The sequence below is a fragment of the Carlito syrichta genome, unplaced genomic scaffold (genome assembly GCF_000164805.1).
Source record: "Carlito syrichta isolate Samal-C Ts95f unplaced genomic scaffold, Tarsius_syrichta-2.0.1 Scaffold304687, whole genome shotgun sequence".
NCBI classification, from domain to species: Eukaryota; Metazoa; Chordata; class Mammalia; order Primates; family Tarsiidae; genus Carlito; species Carlito syrichta.
The window spans coordinates 205,510-219,204 of NW_007248783.1; the positions used below are offsets into that span (position 1 = coordinate 205,510).

Below are 13,695 nucleotides of genomic sequence, written 5' to 3' on the forward strand. Positions count from 1 at the left end.
GGCTAATTTTTTTGATTTATTGTAGAGATGAGGTCTCATCTGCCCAGGCGGGTCTCGAACTCGCGGGCTCAGGCAAAATTTTACACTTAAATACTCTTTGTAGCAATTATACTTCTAAGCGTTTATTCAACAAATTAAAAATGGGGAGTGATTGCTACTGGGTACAAGATTTCTTCTTGACTTCTTATTGGGGTGACAGAAATGTTCTAAAGCTGACTATGATAATGGTTGCACAACTGCATATATTAAAAACCATTAAATGCTTTTTTTTCTTTTGAGTTGGAGTCTCACTCTATTGCCCAGGCTGGAGTGCAGTGGCACACTCACGGCTACCCCAGTGTCAACCCACTGGGCTCAGGCGATCCTACCCGTGTCAGCCTTTCAAGTAGTCGAAACTACAGGCACGCACTACCATGCCCGGCTAATTTTTTTATTGGAGAGATAGGTGTTGCCAAGTTGCTCAGGCTAGTCTTGAACAGCTGGGCTGAGTGGGCTCAGGTAATCCTCTCACCTCGGCCTCCCACATTGCTGGGATTACAGGCTTGAACCACCGTGCCCGGCCTAAAAACCAATACATTTTTAATGGATAAATTGGATATCTCAATAAAGTTGTTGTGTGTGTATGGGTGTGTGTGTGTCTTTTTTACATAGGACTCTGGAGATAGGCTGCCTGCCATTATTAGCCTTCACTTCCTAGTTTTGTGATCTTGAGCAAGATACTTAACTTCTGTGCTTTCTCATCTGCAAAACGGGGAATAGTAACCTACCTCATGGGGGTTGTTGAAGATAATCAAATTAATATGTGTGAATAGTGCTTACAACGATTATTAAAGCTAACTATAAAAGTTTTCCTAATTTTTCAACTCAGTGTGGTGTTCTTTAACATAGAGGGTGTGATGAGAAGGGCAAGGGAATGTGTAATGTAGAATGAAATCTTTCAGTCTTTATTACATGAAGAACTAGGGGTGTTAAGACTAGTACAGAGAAAACTCAGGATATAAAAACTTTTCACATATTTAAAGAAGTCTCATATAATGCTTGTCCTATGTTAGATTTGTCATGTATTGCTCAGAATTGCTCTGAGTTGCTAGAAAAGGACTTTGTAAAATATCCTAGAAGGAATGATGTGCCTGAGAAGAAAGGAAATGGATAGAGTTGGGACAGGACAGTTTCATATAGACCGGTTTTCTGTATGTTTGTGAGTCATCCAGATTATTCTAACACAGCTCTTCCAAAGTCAAGCTAACAAAATTTTTATTTAGCTATTTCTAGTATTCACTCAACCTGGTATCCAACCTAACCTAGCCAAGAAATACATACTGTGTTTTCATTTTAACAAGATAAAAAATTTTTTAAAATTTTATCTTTTGAGACAGGGCACCACTGCCACCTAGGCTGGAGTTGTGTGGTGTGATCCTGGCTCACTGCAGCCTTGACCTTCTGACCTCAAGTAATCCTATCTCAGCCTTCTGAGTAGCTGAGACAACAGATGTGTGTGTCACCACACCTGGTTTTTTCACTTTGTTGCCCAGGCTGCAGTGCAGTGGTGTGATTCTGGCTCACTACAGCCTCGACCTCCTGGCCTAAAAAGATCCTTCTGTCTCAGCCTCTTGAGTAACTGGGACTACAGGCACACGTGCCACCACATCTGGCTAACTTTTTTATTTTTTGTAAAGATGAGGTCTCACTATGTTGCCCAGGCTGGTCTTGAACTCCTGGGTTTGAGGGATCCTTCTGTCTCAGTCTCCCAAAGAGCTGGGTTTATAGGCATAAACCACTGGTCCTGGCCATGATCAAATTGTTAAGTTGTATTTTAGGTGCGTGGTCCACTTGCCCCTGACAATTTTTTTCTCCTAAGTTCAAGATACATTTTTGTTCCTTCTACAGAACAAGGACATATTTTACTGATTGAAATTATCATAAAGCATTAAGAGTATTTTTTTGGTAGGGCATATTGCAGTCATGCTTTTATTTGATGCCATATCCTTGGTTAAGAAAATCACCTCTACTATGATCCATTACACTGGAAAATCTTGTTTTATGCGACTTTTGGAAAAGTAATAAAAGGGAAGTAGGGAATGACTATATCAGAAGTTATAAACTGGGGCCAGGTGTAGTGGCTCCCACGCCTGTAATCCCAGCACTTTGGAAGGCTGAGGCAGGAGTACTGCTTGAGTGCAAGCATTCGGGATCAGCCTGGGCAACACAGGACCTTGTCTCTACTAAAAATACAAAAATTAGCTGGGCATGGTGGTGCATGCCTACAGTCCCAGTTATTCATGAGACTGAAATGGAAGGTTTGTCCGAGTCCAGAAGATCAAGTCTGTGGTAAGCAGTAATCATGCTACTACACTCCAGTCTGATGAGGGACAGAGTGAGAGTAAGACTGCCCCACCTTGCTCAAAAAAAAAAAAAGTTATAAAATGGATAGGAGAAAATTACATTACTCCTTTTTTCTTTTTTTGAGTTGGAGTCTCACTCGTTGCCCACGCTGGAGTGCAGCGGCACACTCACAGCCACCCCAGCATCGACCTGCTGGGCTCTGGCAATCCTTCCAACTAAGTCTTCCAAGTAGCTGGAACTACAAGCGTGTGCTACCACGCCTGACTAATTTTTGATTTACTGTAGAGACAAGGCCTTGCCAAGTTGCCGGGGCTGGTCTCAAACCCTCAGGCTCAGGCAACCCACTTATCTTGGCCTCCCAAAGTGCTGGGATTACAGGCTGAGCCACCAAGCTCAGCCTGACATTATTCTTTTTTTTTTTAGAAAGCAGGATTTATTGAGGACAGAAAAACTCCCACAGTGGAGGGGACCTGAGGGCGTTGCCCACATTATTCTTAAAGTTAGTATTTCCTTATCCAATTTTCATTTCTTGGGTTTGCACACGTCCACTATGATTTTTCAGTGCCAAAAAAAAGAGGATTTCATGCTACATTTTTTTTTTTTTGAGTCTCACTCTATCGTCCAGGCTGGAATGCAGTAGCATGCTCACGGCCACCCCAGTGTCAACCTGATAGGCTCCAGCAATCCTTCTGCCTCAGCCTTCCAAGCAGCCGGCGCACACTACCACGCCCAGTTAATTTTTTTTTTTAATTGTAGAGAGGCGGTATCATCAAGTTGCCCGGGCTGGTCTCAAACCCACAGGTTCAGGTAATCCATTCGTCTCAGTCTCCCAAAGTGCTAGGATTACAGGCTGAGCCACCGAACTCGGCCCATGCTACATATTTTCTTCTTTTGGATAATCAAAGTCTTCAACATACTTCACTTGGAGACAAAGTAAAACATTTTTTCCCCTCTTATTTCCGTGCAAAACTCCAAACTGATTCCGTATTGCCAAATTAATTTGGTTCACGTCTGCTGTCTCCATGCATAAAATAGTGTGCATTTGTGGGACTGACAACTGGCTTTCTACTGTGGTGTAAAGCTGATCAACAAAACAATGACACTTTCTAGGTAACTAAAATAGGAGCAGAGCAGCAGTACTGATTTAAAGAAAAGAACTTGTTACTCAAAATGTAATTTAATAAATGCAAGCTTTATTATGTTGAAATTGCTTATTTCCTTTCACATGAAACAACATTTTAGCACACACATTACCTGTGGAACCATTGCAACCCTCTGGTTTCTTTTAGGTGACCTTGTATTTATTTGTCTATCATCTTCGTCAGAAAAGAGTCGACTTCGTTTTGAATTTCTGAAAGGCTATGATAGAAATTTTTTTATTTAATGAAAAAGCTGAATACTTCCCATTTTTGTTCTAAAATACAACTCTATTCTTGGGGAAAAAAAGAGCTAACTCTGGATTATCAGCAGTATGGGAGCACTAAGTTAGGATAACACGAAGCACACAAAGCCAAATATAAATAACCTTAGATTTAGAAAGAAGTAAGATATATGTTTATACAATTTGTCTATAAATGAAACACCTAGTTGATAAATAAAGTCAAACTAGAACCTAAGTCTTCTTAGTACACTGACAGCCTTGGATAGTGAAGATAGGAAAATAAATTCTGGAAATTCCAGTTCAAATTATGTTGGCGCTTGGGTTAATACCAGCAGGGTGTGTGACATATGTCTGTTGCAAAGGGCTGGGCTGGGATAAAAATACTAAATCACTCTGAAAAATTAAGCCTAAATGTATACCATATTATGCTAAATCTGCTGCCAAAAATTGTTAACCAAATTTCCATTTGTAATTAAAAACACAAGATATGTATGACAGATACCTGATAATTACCTATAGAACTAAAAAAAAAAAAATTTTAAGTACCAAAAGTACATCATAAACTTAAGTTTTGTAATACGAAAAATGTTACTGTCCATACTAGGTTCATATGTTTCATTAATAGAAACAACAGAAATAACATCGTAATAGACTCACATGTCCTTTTAAAAAGTTTCTTCCTCCCACTCAAGACAGACCTTAATGCCTATTTAGAAGGGAGATGGCTGCAGAGGGCTAACAACATATAGGCAACATCCACTTGGGTCTACGGATCCTGGAAATTAAACCCACTCAGAGTCTCTACACAGGAAGTCTCTTCTACCCTGCCTCCCTTCCCTGACCATAGGCAAAAAGGAGGAAGGGAATGAAGGAGATGGAATGGACATGGTGGGGAAAGTCCTCACATTCACTGAGCCCAGTTGTTCAGGCTACTAGGACTGCTGCTGTCTAGCCAAGCTCTGAGACAGTTTCTGATTTACCCTTAAAATCTCCTGGCTACCCCGTGGTGCAGGAGCAATAGAGAGGCCCTAAAATTGCTAGTCATGCCAGTCATATTCTCATCTGTATTTTTCACCTCTAAATGCTCTTAAACTTGGACCTACACAAGAATTACAAAAAAAAAGTTTAGCTATATACAATTTTAATACCTTGCAACTTATTTATATATCTTTTTGCAACTTATTCATAAATCTTTTTTTCAGGGACCAAAGCCATGTCAAGTTTTTTTCTTATCTGATAAATGTATAATTTAGGGTTGTTAGAGTTTTTGTTTGTTCGTTTTTGCTTTTCCTATTTAAAGAAACTACAATTACAGAACAAATGGTTAAGATGATCAGACTGTCAATAGCTACAGATAATTTACCTAAACAAGATCAAATCGTTTTTAATGAAATTCAAAGACTCAAATGCTTGAGGTTGGGAAAAAAACTAATGTTTTTATTCCAAAGTGTAAGAAAAACTAATTCCTTACCATTTCCACAGCAGAACCTGTATTCCTGCCTTTCCAAACAGGCGTTTTCTGTAAAGAACTGTACTTTTCATTCCATGTGTTAGATAAGCTTCCTTCTGTAATAAATAATTAATACTAGTAAAGTTTTGGTTTAGTTCAAAAGATTTCATACTATGAAACTGCCTTTTTAATACAGGAATATATCTGAACTATTTCTAATATGCAAAAATACACTGACTATAATAAATTCAGTTTATTACAAATAAAAAAATCTTTTCTGTATTTTTCTGTCAAACTCCCTAAATAATCTGGAAAAGCAATGCATTTTGAAAGTATTAAATTACCACAGTGAAACACATAGCTTCTTTTTTTTTTATTTCTTTTTGGATTTTTAATAATTCTTCCATTCTAATTTGCCAAGAACTATCGTATAACTTTGGTACAATTCTGATAGAAAGCAGGGCAACAAAAAATGGAAAAAACCTCTTCTAACTCTGAATTTAGAGCATATTTCTAATTGGTTTTTGCTTCAATATGTGAAACCCTTGACATATAAAAAGGAAATTAGTGTGGTGTTTTACTTAATTCAAAGAAATGTCTTCAGACTTGCCTATAACCAGGAAAAATCCAATCAAGTAACTCATTAGACATATTACGAAAATAAAGGGGGGTGAGTTTAATTTTTATAAAAAGGATATGTTTATACAGAGAGAGACATGGAAAACTGAGATAAATACATACAAGATGGTTATTTTTATTTTATTCTACTGGTTCATCAGCATTTTCTAATTTTTTCCATAAGAAATGTATATTACTGATATACTTTTTTTAAAAAGGTTTTAATGCTAGGAGAAAAAGAATAATATAATTGCTTTCTCAGATGTATATTTTAAGAAGCATAAAAGAAAAGTGGTGGGATAGAGTAGATCCTGCTAGGCAAAGAAACTGGGGCATTCTGAAAGATAAGTGGTCTCCTCAAGCCAGAAGAATTTAATTTAGTAAATCACCAATCCAAAACACAACACAGTAGCTTTAAAGACTACAAGTACTAATGAACTTTTGAGAATATTTAGCTTGGTTCCAAATTTACTTACCCAGTAGAGTCTTAATCAAGAGGTAAAATTTAAAAATAGACTATATTTAAAAGGTTGGGCCGGGCTCAGTGGCTCAGCCTGTAATCCTGTGCTTTGGGAGGCCGAGGTGAGTGGATTGCCTGAGCCCGCGGGTTCGAGACCCGCCTGGGCAGCGAGACCTCGTCTCTACAATAAATAAAAAAATCAACCGGGCGTGGTAGCACATGCCTGTAATTCCGGCTACTTGGAAGGCTGAGGCGGAAGGATCGCCGGAGCCCAGCAGGTCGAGGCTGCGGTGGCCGGGAGCGGCCACTGTACTCCAGTCTGGGCGACTGAGTGAAACTCCAATTCAAAAAAATAAATAAATAAATAAAAATAAAAGGCTGGTTTGATGTATCTGTCAAAAGAAATTGTAAGACCAAAGAACATGCCTAATTTTTTCTCAGAAAGGGAAAAGTACTATAATTATTTTATTTCAAGGAACTTGCATTATTACTTAGAAGGCAACTTCTTTTCTTTTCTTTTTTTTTTTTTTTGGCATTGTGATTTATTTATTTATCTATTTATTTTGAGTTGGAGTCTCACTCGGTCACCCAGGTTGGAGGGTAGTGGCACACTGCTCACAGCCACCACAGTCTCTACCCGCTGGGCTCAGGCGATTCTTCTGCCTCGGTCTTCCAAGTAGCTGGAACTACAGGCATGTGTCACCACGCCCAGCTAATTTTTCTTGATTTATTGTAGAGATTAGGTCTCGCCAAGTTGCCCAGGCTCTTCTTGAACCCGTGGGTTCAGGCAACACTCTCACCTTGGCCTCCCAAAGTGCCAGGATTATAGGCATGAGGCACGGCGCCTGGCCGAAGGCAAAATTCTTAAAAATAAACTATTATGCAAACATATAGCTCAGCAGTTACTTAATAAATGCTTTAAATCTAAATAAGATATTTCTGAAATGTACAGTATTTAGAAAGTTCTTTAATCCATAATTTTAGAAAAAAAGTGTTAATAATTAACAGCTAAGGATCAATTCTTCTATAAAAGCATATTAATTTAAGGTTACCAGTGAAAACTATACCTTTTTTTTTTTTTTTAATCAGGGTCTCATTCTGTTACCCAAGCTGGAGTGCAGTGGCATAATCACAGCTCACTGCATCCTTAAACTCCTGGGCTCAAGCAATCCTTCGACCTCAGCCTCCCGAGTAGCTGGGGACTGCAGTCATGTGCCACCATGCCTGACTAATCTTTTTTAAAACTTTTTTTGTAGAGACAAGGCCTCACTATGTTGCCCAGGCTGGTGTCGAACTCTTGGGCTCAATTAATCCTCCCACCTCAGCCTCCTAAAATGTTGAGATTATAGGTGTGAGCCACCACACCCAGCCCCAAAACCATATTTAAAAGTTATAATGAATCATAATTTAGAAGGCAAATAGAAACACTATATCCAAATTAATTTAATGAATTAAAATTCTAGTTTATGATATATATCTAAAAATGTTGTAATTCTTACCTTTTAAACTGACAAGGGCTTTTGCTGAAGAGCCTGCAATTAAAAATAAAACAAATCAGCAATTATTTCATAATCAAAGAGAAAGAAAAAGAACTTTGGGGCTAGAAGTGACCCATTTAGTTTTAGCAATGCTGAGTTTGAGGAGATGGTAGGATATACAATTAGAAATAATCAGTAGATAATTCAGGTTATAGACTAGAACTCAGATAGAGTAAGGAAGAACTGGAGAGAGACATATTAGAATTTTGAAGTTGTAAGAACTAGAAACCATTCCAAGAGATAAAAATGAAGAAAGAGAAGAAATAAGAAGAGTGGGGACAGAAGTAATTTTGGATCCTCTTCTGGAAGTGCTCTGGTGCTAGAGGAAAAGAGAAAGGGTAATGACATTTACTGAGGCAAAGATTAGAAGTGGTGATGGAGTGGAAAAAACAGACAATGGAAATGATTCAGTGACTGTCATAGCCAGCAATAAGTCCCCTAAAAGTCTAGAATGCAGATATATGCAATACTTAAAAATCTGAGCTAGAAAAGGGAATTGAGAAGAGCCAAGAGGGACTAGTATAAAGATGCAAGGGTCCACTAGATAAAACAAACTTTAGTGTATATTAGAAGAACCAGGAAGTTAATCATACACGCAGAATCTATATCATCAATAAATAATAACTAGCCGGGCTCGGTGGCTCAGCCTGTAATCCCGCGCCTTTGGGAGGCTGAGGTGAGTGGATTGCCTGAGCCCGCGGATTCGAGACCCACCTGGGCAGCGAGACCTCATCTCCACAATAAAAAATTAGCCAGGTGTGGTAGCGTGCACCTGTAATTCCGGCTACTTGGAAGGGTGAGGCGGAAGGATCGCCGGAGCCCAGCAGGTCGAGGCTGTGGTGGCCGGGAGCGGCCACTGCACTCCAGTCTGGGCAACAGAGTGAGACTCCAACTCAAAAAAATAAATAAATATATAAATAATAACTTAGGGGATTCTATTGCAGGTAACCCACTTTGAAAAACACTGAGCAACAGGTTCTGGTGTGAATAAAGGACAGGAACTATGGGTAGGGGAAGGAGGAGAATCAATAGGAAAAAACATTTCTTGAGAGAGGGAGAGCATTAAATTAAAAATCTCACCAGGAGCTGGGCTCAGTGACTCAGCCTGTAATCCCGTGCCTTTGGGAGGCTGAGGTGAGTGGATTGCCTGAGCCCGTGGGTTTGAGACCCGCCTGGGCAGCAAGACCTCATCTCTACAATAAATTAAAAAAAAAAAAAAATCAGCCGGGAATGGTAGTGCATGCTTGTAGTTCCAGCTACTTGGAAGGCTGAGGCGGAAGGATCACCGGAGCCCAGCAGGTCGAGGCTGCGGTGGCCAGGAGCAGCCACTGCAGTCCAGTCTGGGCGACAGAGTGAGATTCCAACTCAAAAAGAAAAAAAAAAAAATCTCACCAGGCCTGTAATCCCAGTACTTTGGGAGGCTGACACGAGAGGATTGCCTGAGCCCAGGGGTTTGAGACCAGGCAACTCGCTGAGACCTTGTCTCTACAATATATCAAAAAATTAGCCGGGCATGGTAGTGCGTGCCTGTAGTTCCAGCTGCTTGGAAGGCTGAGGCAGAAGGGCAGGTCGATGCTGGGGTGGCTGTGAGTGTGCCACTGCACTCCTGCCTGGGCAACAAAGTAAGTAAGTAAAATATCAGAATTGGATATGTGTATTGCATGAAAGTCCAAGTCATCTGAAAAACAATAATTACGGATGATCTCAAGGAGAGGAAGTAAAAATGAACATGAACTAGGTACAAAAATCAGAAAAAATAGATTAATCCTTGGTGTTTAACAAAAGCAGCAATGATTTACAACTCATATAAATTGGTAACAGACACTAAATGAGAAGCAACAGGTATATTATGACAGTTGTGGCTATGAAACAGTTCACCTCAGATCCTTAAACAATATGCATCTCAGATCCCTAAACCTCAACTGACTTTTCCTCCACAGGTTAGTACGAGAAGCTTGTAGAACAGACACCTACTAGCATTAAAGTCATCTTTGCTGTCACCCTACTCTTCTGCCTAGATGTAAAGAAATAACGGTTAACAGGCAACTGAAGCTTAATGACCTAAGGCAGTAAAGTCATGAGGTGGGATGGGGGAAGAATGACACAAAATCTTGCTAAAAAGTCTCAAGCAATACAACACAACTGTGAAGCAGCAGTAGTAGACAATGCAGGCATCCATATACCAAGAGAGATACAGTTCATTTGAGAAAAAGCAGTAACCATTTACCCACTCAGTGAATATGGATAGAGTGCTGACTGCATACCAGTCCCTGCTCTAGGCAATGGCAATACAACAGCAAGCAAAATAGCAAAAGTCCCTACTCTCAGGGAATTTACAGTATAGTAAGGGGAGAAAAACAAACACACACACGTCAGGCAGTGATGAAAACTATGGAAAAAAATAAAACAGAACAACTGGAATAGGCAGGGCGGGGTGGAGGGCAGGAAGAAGACTGTATATAAGATGGTTGTGATTAGCTTTTCTGAAAGGTGGTATTTCAGCAGATCTAAAGGAAGAGGTACAAGCCACAGGATATCAATTTCTGCTCCATGAAGGCAGGAACCATATCCTGAGGATTCTGATCTAACACCTTTTACCTTTTTTTCCTTTTTGAGGGTGGTTAAGAGAACAGGTTCTAGGCGAGACTAGTTATGTTTGAATCTTGGCTCTGCCACTTTCTAAGCAAGTTACTTAACCTCTCTATCCTGTTGTCTCTTCAATTTGTAAAATGAGAATTAAATGTAAAACTGCTTAGAACAATGCATTAGTATGCTATTACTAATTTTGATATAGTGTTTACTGTTGGTTATGTTTTGAGCAATCAAAAAATCTAGGTTAAGAACATGAGTTTTTAGGTAGGTGAACCTGATTAAGTTAGAATCCTGCTCTAACCAGGTATATTCATTCATTCAACAAATAGTCTATCCTTTTGTAGTTCATAAGCATGATGATTGGATTTTCATGATCATAAGTGAGATGTACCTCTCTCAAACCATGTTATAACACTGGCACATTAGCCAACTGATGTGGAAAAAAAAAATTATTGAATGCTTGCTGTAAGCACTGTCAGGGGCTAGGGTTACCCCAAGAAACAAGACAAAGCCTCGGCTCTCAGAGAACCTTCAATCTAGCAGAAAGAGACATACAATAAACAAAATAATTGCAGCTTGTGGCAATTGCTATACAGAAAATAAGCAGGGTGATATCAGTGTGAGGGAGTTACTTTACATAGAGTAGTTAGGGAGGGCTTCTCTGAGGAGGTAACATCTGAAAAGAACTAATCATGAGAGAGCAGGAAATCAAAGCAATGAATGTGGGTAGAAGAAACAGGAGGTTTAAAAGTCCTAAGAAATAAGTTTAGTGGGTGTTGAGGGGGAGGCAAACTTACCCAGGCAACTCTTAGCACCAGTGAGGGAAGAGTGGTATGAAAAAAGGTCACAGGGTTAAGCCATGGAACTGGGAATGTAACCATGAAGAAAAACAGAAACAGTACCTGCTCTGATGGGGCTACTAACCAAATAATCACATAAACAAATGTAAAACTGCAACTGTAGCAGCTGCCACTAGAAAATTATAGTGGTATGAAAAGATTTAAAGAACAGGGCTGGGTGGTTCACACCTGTCATCCCACCATCTAGGGAGGCAGAGGGGAGAGGATTGTCTGAACCCAGGGGTTCAAGACCAGTCCAGGCAACTTAGTGAGACCTCATCTCTACAATAAAACACAAAAATTAGCTGAGTGTGGTGGCGCATGCAAGTGGTTCCAGCTACTTGGAAGGCTGAGACGGAGGGATCACCTAAGCAGGCTAACAGTGAGACTCCAACTTAAAAATAAAAAAATAAAAAAAATTAAAGAAGACATTTAGTCATGGAGAATGGAAAATGGCTTTCTGAAGCATGATATGGAATCTAAAGGATACACAGACGTTAACTGAAAATGAGGGAGGAAAGAGTATTCCATGTCAAGAGAACAGCATGTGCAAAGGCCCTGCAAAAAGGGAGACTGGTTAGTAGGGGGAATGAAAAAGATCTAATTTAACCCAGAAGGACAATTTAACCCAAAGGGACAGAATGAAAGGAAGAGTGGTACAAAATGAAGCTGGAGAGGTAGGGAGCAGGCATACCACAAATGATCTTGTAGCTATTAAAGGATTTTAAACAGAAGGATGATGTATATACATTTTGAAAGGATCACTCTAGTTAAATGTCTGTGGGAAGGAGGTTGAATGAATGGGAGGATGAAGTCATTTGTATGGAGAAGAAATGATCCTAGCTTGGGCTAGGATGATGGTAAGAAGTAGACAGAACTGATAGACATTTAGAAGTAAAAGTTACAAGACTTAGTAAAGGTTTAAATATGGGAAATGAAACAGAGGGAAGTGCCAAAGATAATCTCTAGGCTCTTGCCCTGCCAGCTGAATGCACAGTGGAACCATTCATTCAAACAGGCACCACTCACTGGAAGTATCTACATTCTGAGCTGGGATTACGAGGTGGATTTTGTACCTGTGAAGTTTCCGGGGCCTCTGAAGCATCTAAGAGGAGATGAGAAATAGGCGAAATATCAAGAACAGGAGTCAGAAGAATGATTTCAACTAATGATAGCCTTGGTTTCTTCGTATATAAAATTGAGTCCTTACATGAATTGAAATGAGGATTAAATGAGCAAATATACGTAAATGCTTTGCACAGCATCTGGTTCATAGTAAGTATTCAATAAATGGTAGTTTTATTATTGATGTTATACTGGCTATTGGATAATATATTAGCTAGCCCCTTGACTAAATGTGGCCAAAAACCATATTGCTATTTCCAGTGTCAAACTGAAATCACTTTTCCTTTTGAAAACCCTGCTCCTGGTTCATTAATAATGCCTGTTACTATACATTCGATTCCATAAAAAACAAGTATTTATGTATACTTGATTTATGGCATTGTGTGGCAAACCAGGTAAGAAAGTCCTTGTTTTCAACAAAGCTGAAGTCTAGCTAAACAAGACACATATCCCACAAATACACACGCATGTACTAGAGGTGTCACAAAATAACGTAAACGATTAGGTTATATAGTTTGAGTGTATATGCAATTTGAATCCTAGTATAAATCCCAAGTCCTTACAAAGAAGCAGAGTAAGTTCTAAATAAATTTTTGATGATAATGAAAGAAAATATTACTAATAAGTTTAAGAAAGCCATTTAAATCACCTCTCATTTCAACAGAATGTCCGCAGTAACCAAAATAACAGCTCTAGTGATTGTGACCTCTAAGACATCTTTATGGTAAAGACAGTAAGGATGATGACAAACTTTTTCAGATGACAAAGTTGTGCATGGTAGGCCCACCCTTATTTAGGAGCATCCTAAATCACAATCAACTGTATTCTACAAACAAGAAACAATAAAACTCATGGATGCTCTATAGCCGTGTCCTGTACAACACAGTGGCCACTAGCCATACATAACTATTTAATTAAAATTAAATAAAATTTAAAATTCAATTCCTCAGTCACTTTAGCCACATTTGAAGTGCTCTATAGCCACATATAGCTAGTAACTACCCCACTGGACATCCCAAAAGAGAACAGTCCCATCACCGAGAAAGTTCTTTTGGGACCTGGCACGGGTTTAGATCAAATTTAAAACATAAACACTTTTTTTTTTTGAGTTGGAGTCTCACTCCGTCGCCCAGACTAAAGTGCAGTGGCTGCTCCCGGCCACCGCAGCCTCGACCTGCTGGGCTCCGGCGATCCTTCCGCCTCAGCCTTCCAAGTAGCTGGAACTACAGGCGTGCACCACTATGCCCGGCTAATTTTTTATTTGATTTATTGTAGAGATGAGGTCTCCTCAAATTGCCCAGGCAGGTCTCGAACCCGTGGGCTCAGGCAATCCACTCACCTCGGCCTCC

At 39.6% G+C, this 13,695-nt stretch overlaps 1 protein-coding gene across 4 annotated transcripts in view; it reads right to left on the minus strand.

Annotated features, from left to right (window-relative positions):
- LIN9 (lin-9 DREAM MuvB core complex component) overlaps positions 1 to 13,695 on the minus strand; it is a 94,646-nt gene that overhangs the window by 78,825 nt on the left and 2,126 nt on the right. For 2 of the 4 annotated variants that reach the window (XM_008060660.1, XM_008060658.1), the window contains exons 2-4: positions 7,752 to 7,784; positions 5,196 to 5,290; positions 3,598 to 3,702 (exon numbers count right to left, since the gene is read on the minus strand). In XM_008060660.1, coding sequence (XP_008058851.1) covers positions 3,598 to 3,702; positions 5,196 to 5,198 — 108 coding nt within the window. In that variant the 5' untranslated portion in view covers positions 5,199 to 5,290; positions 7,752 to 7,784. Of the gene's footprint in view, positions 1 to 3,597; positions 3,703 to 5,195; positions 5,291 to 7,751; positions 7,785 to 10,348; positions 10,366 to 13,695 lie in introns of those variants that run through there. The other 2 variants (XM_021713708.1, XM_008060659.1) reach the window with 2 other exon arrangements.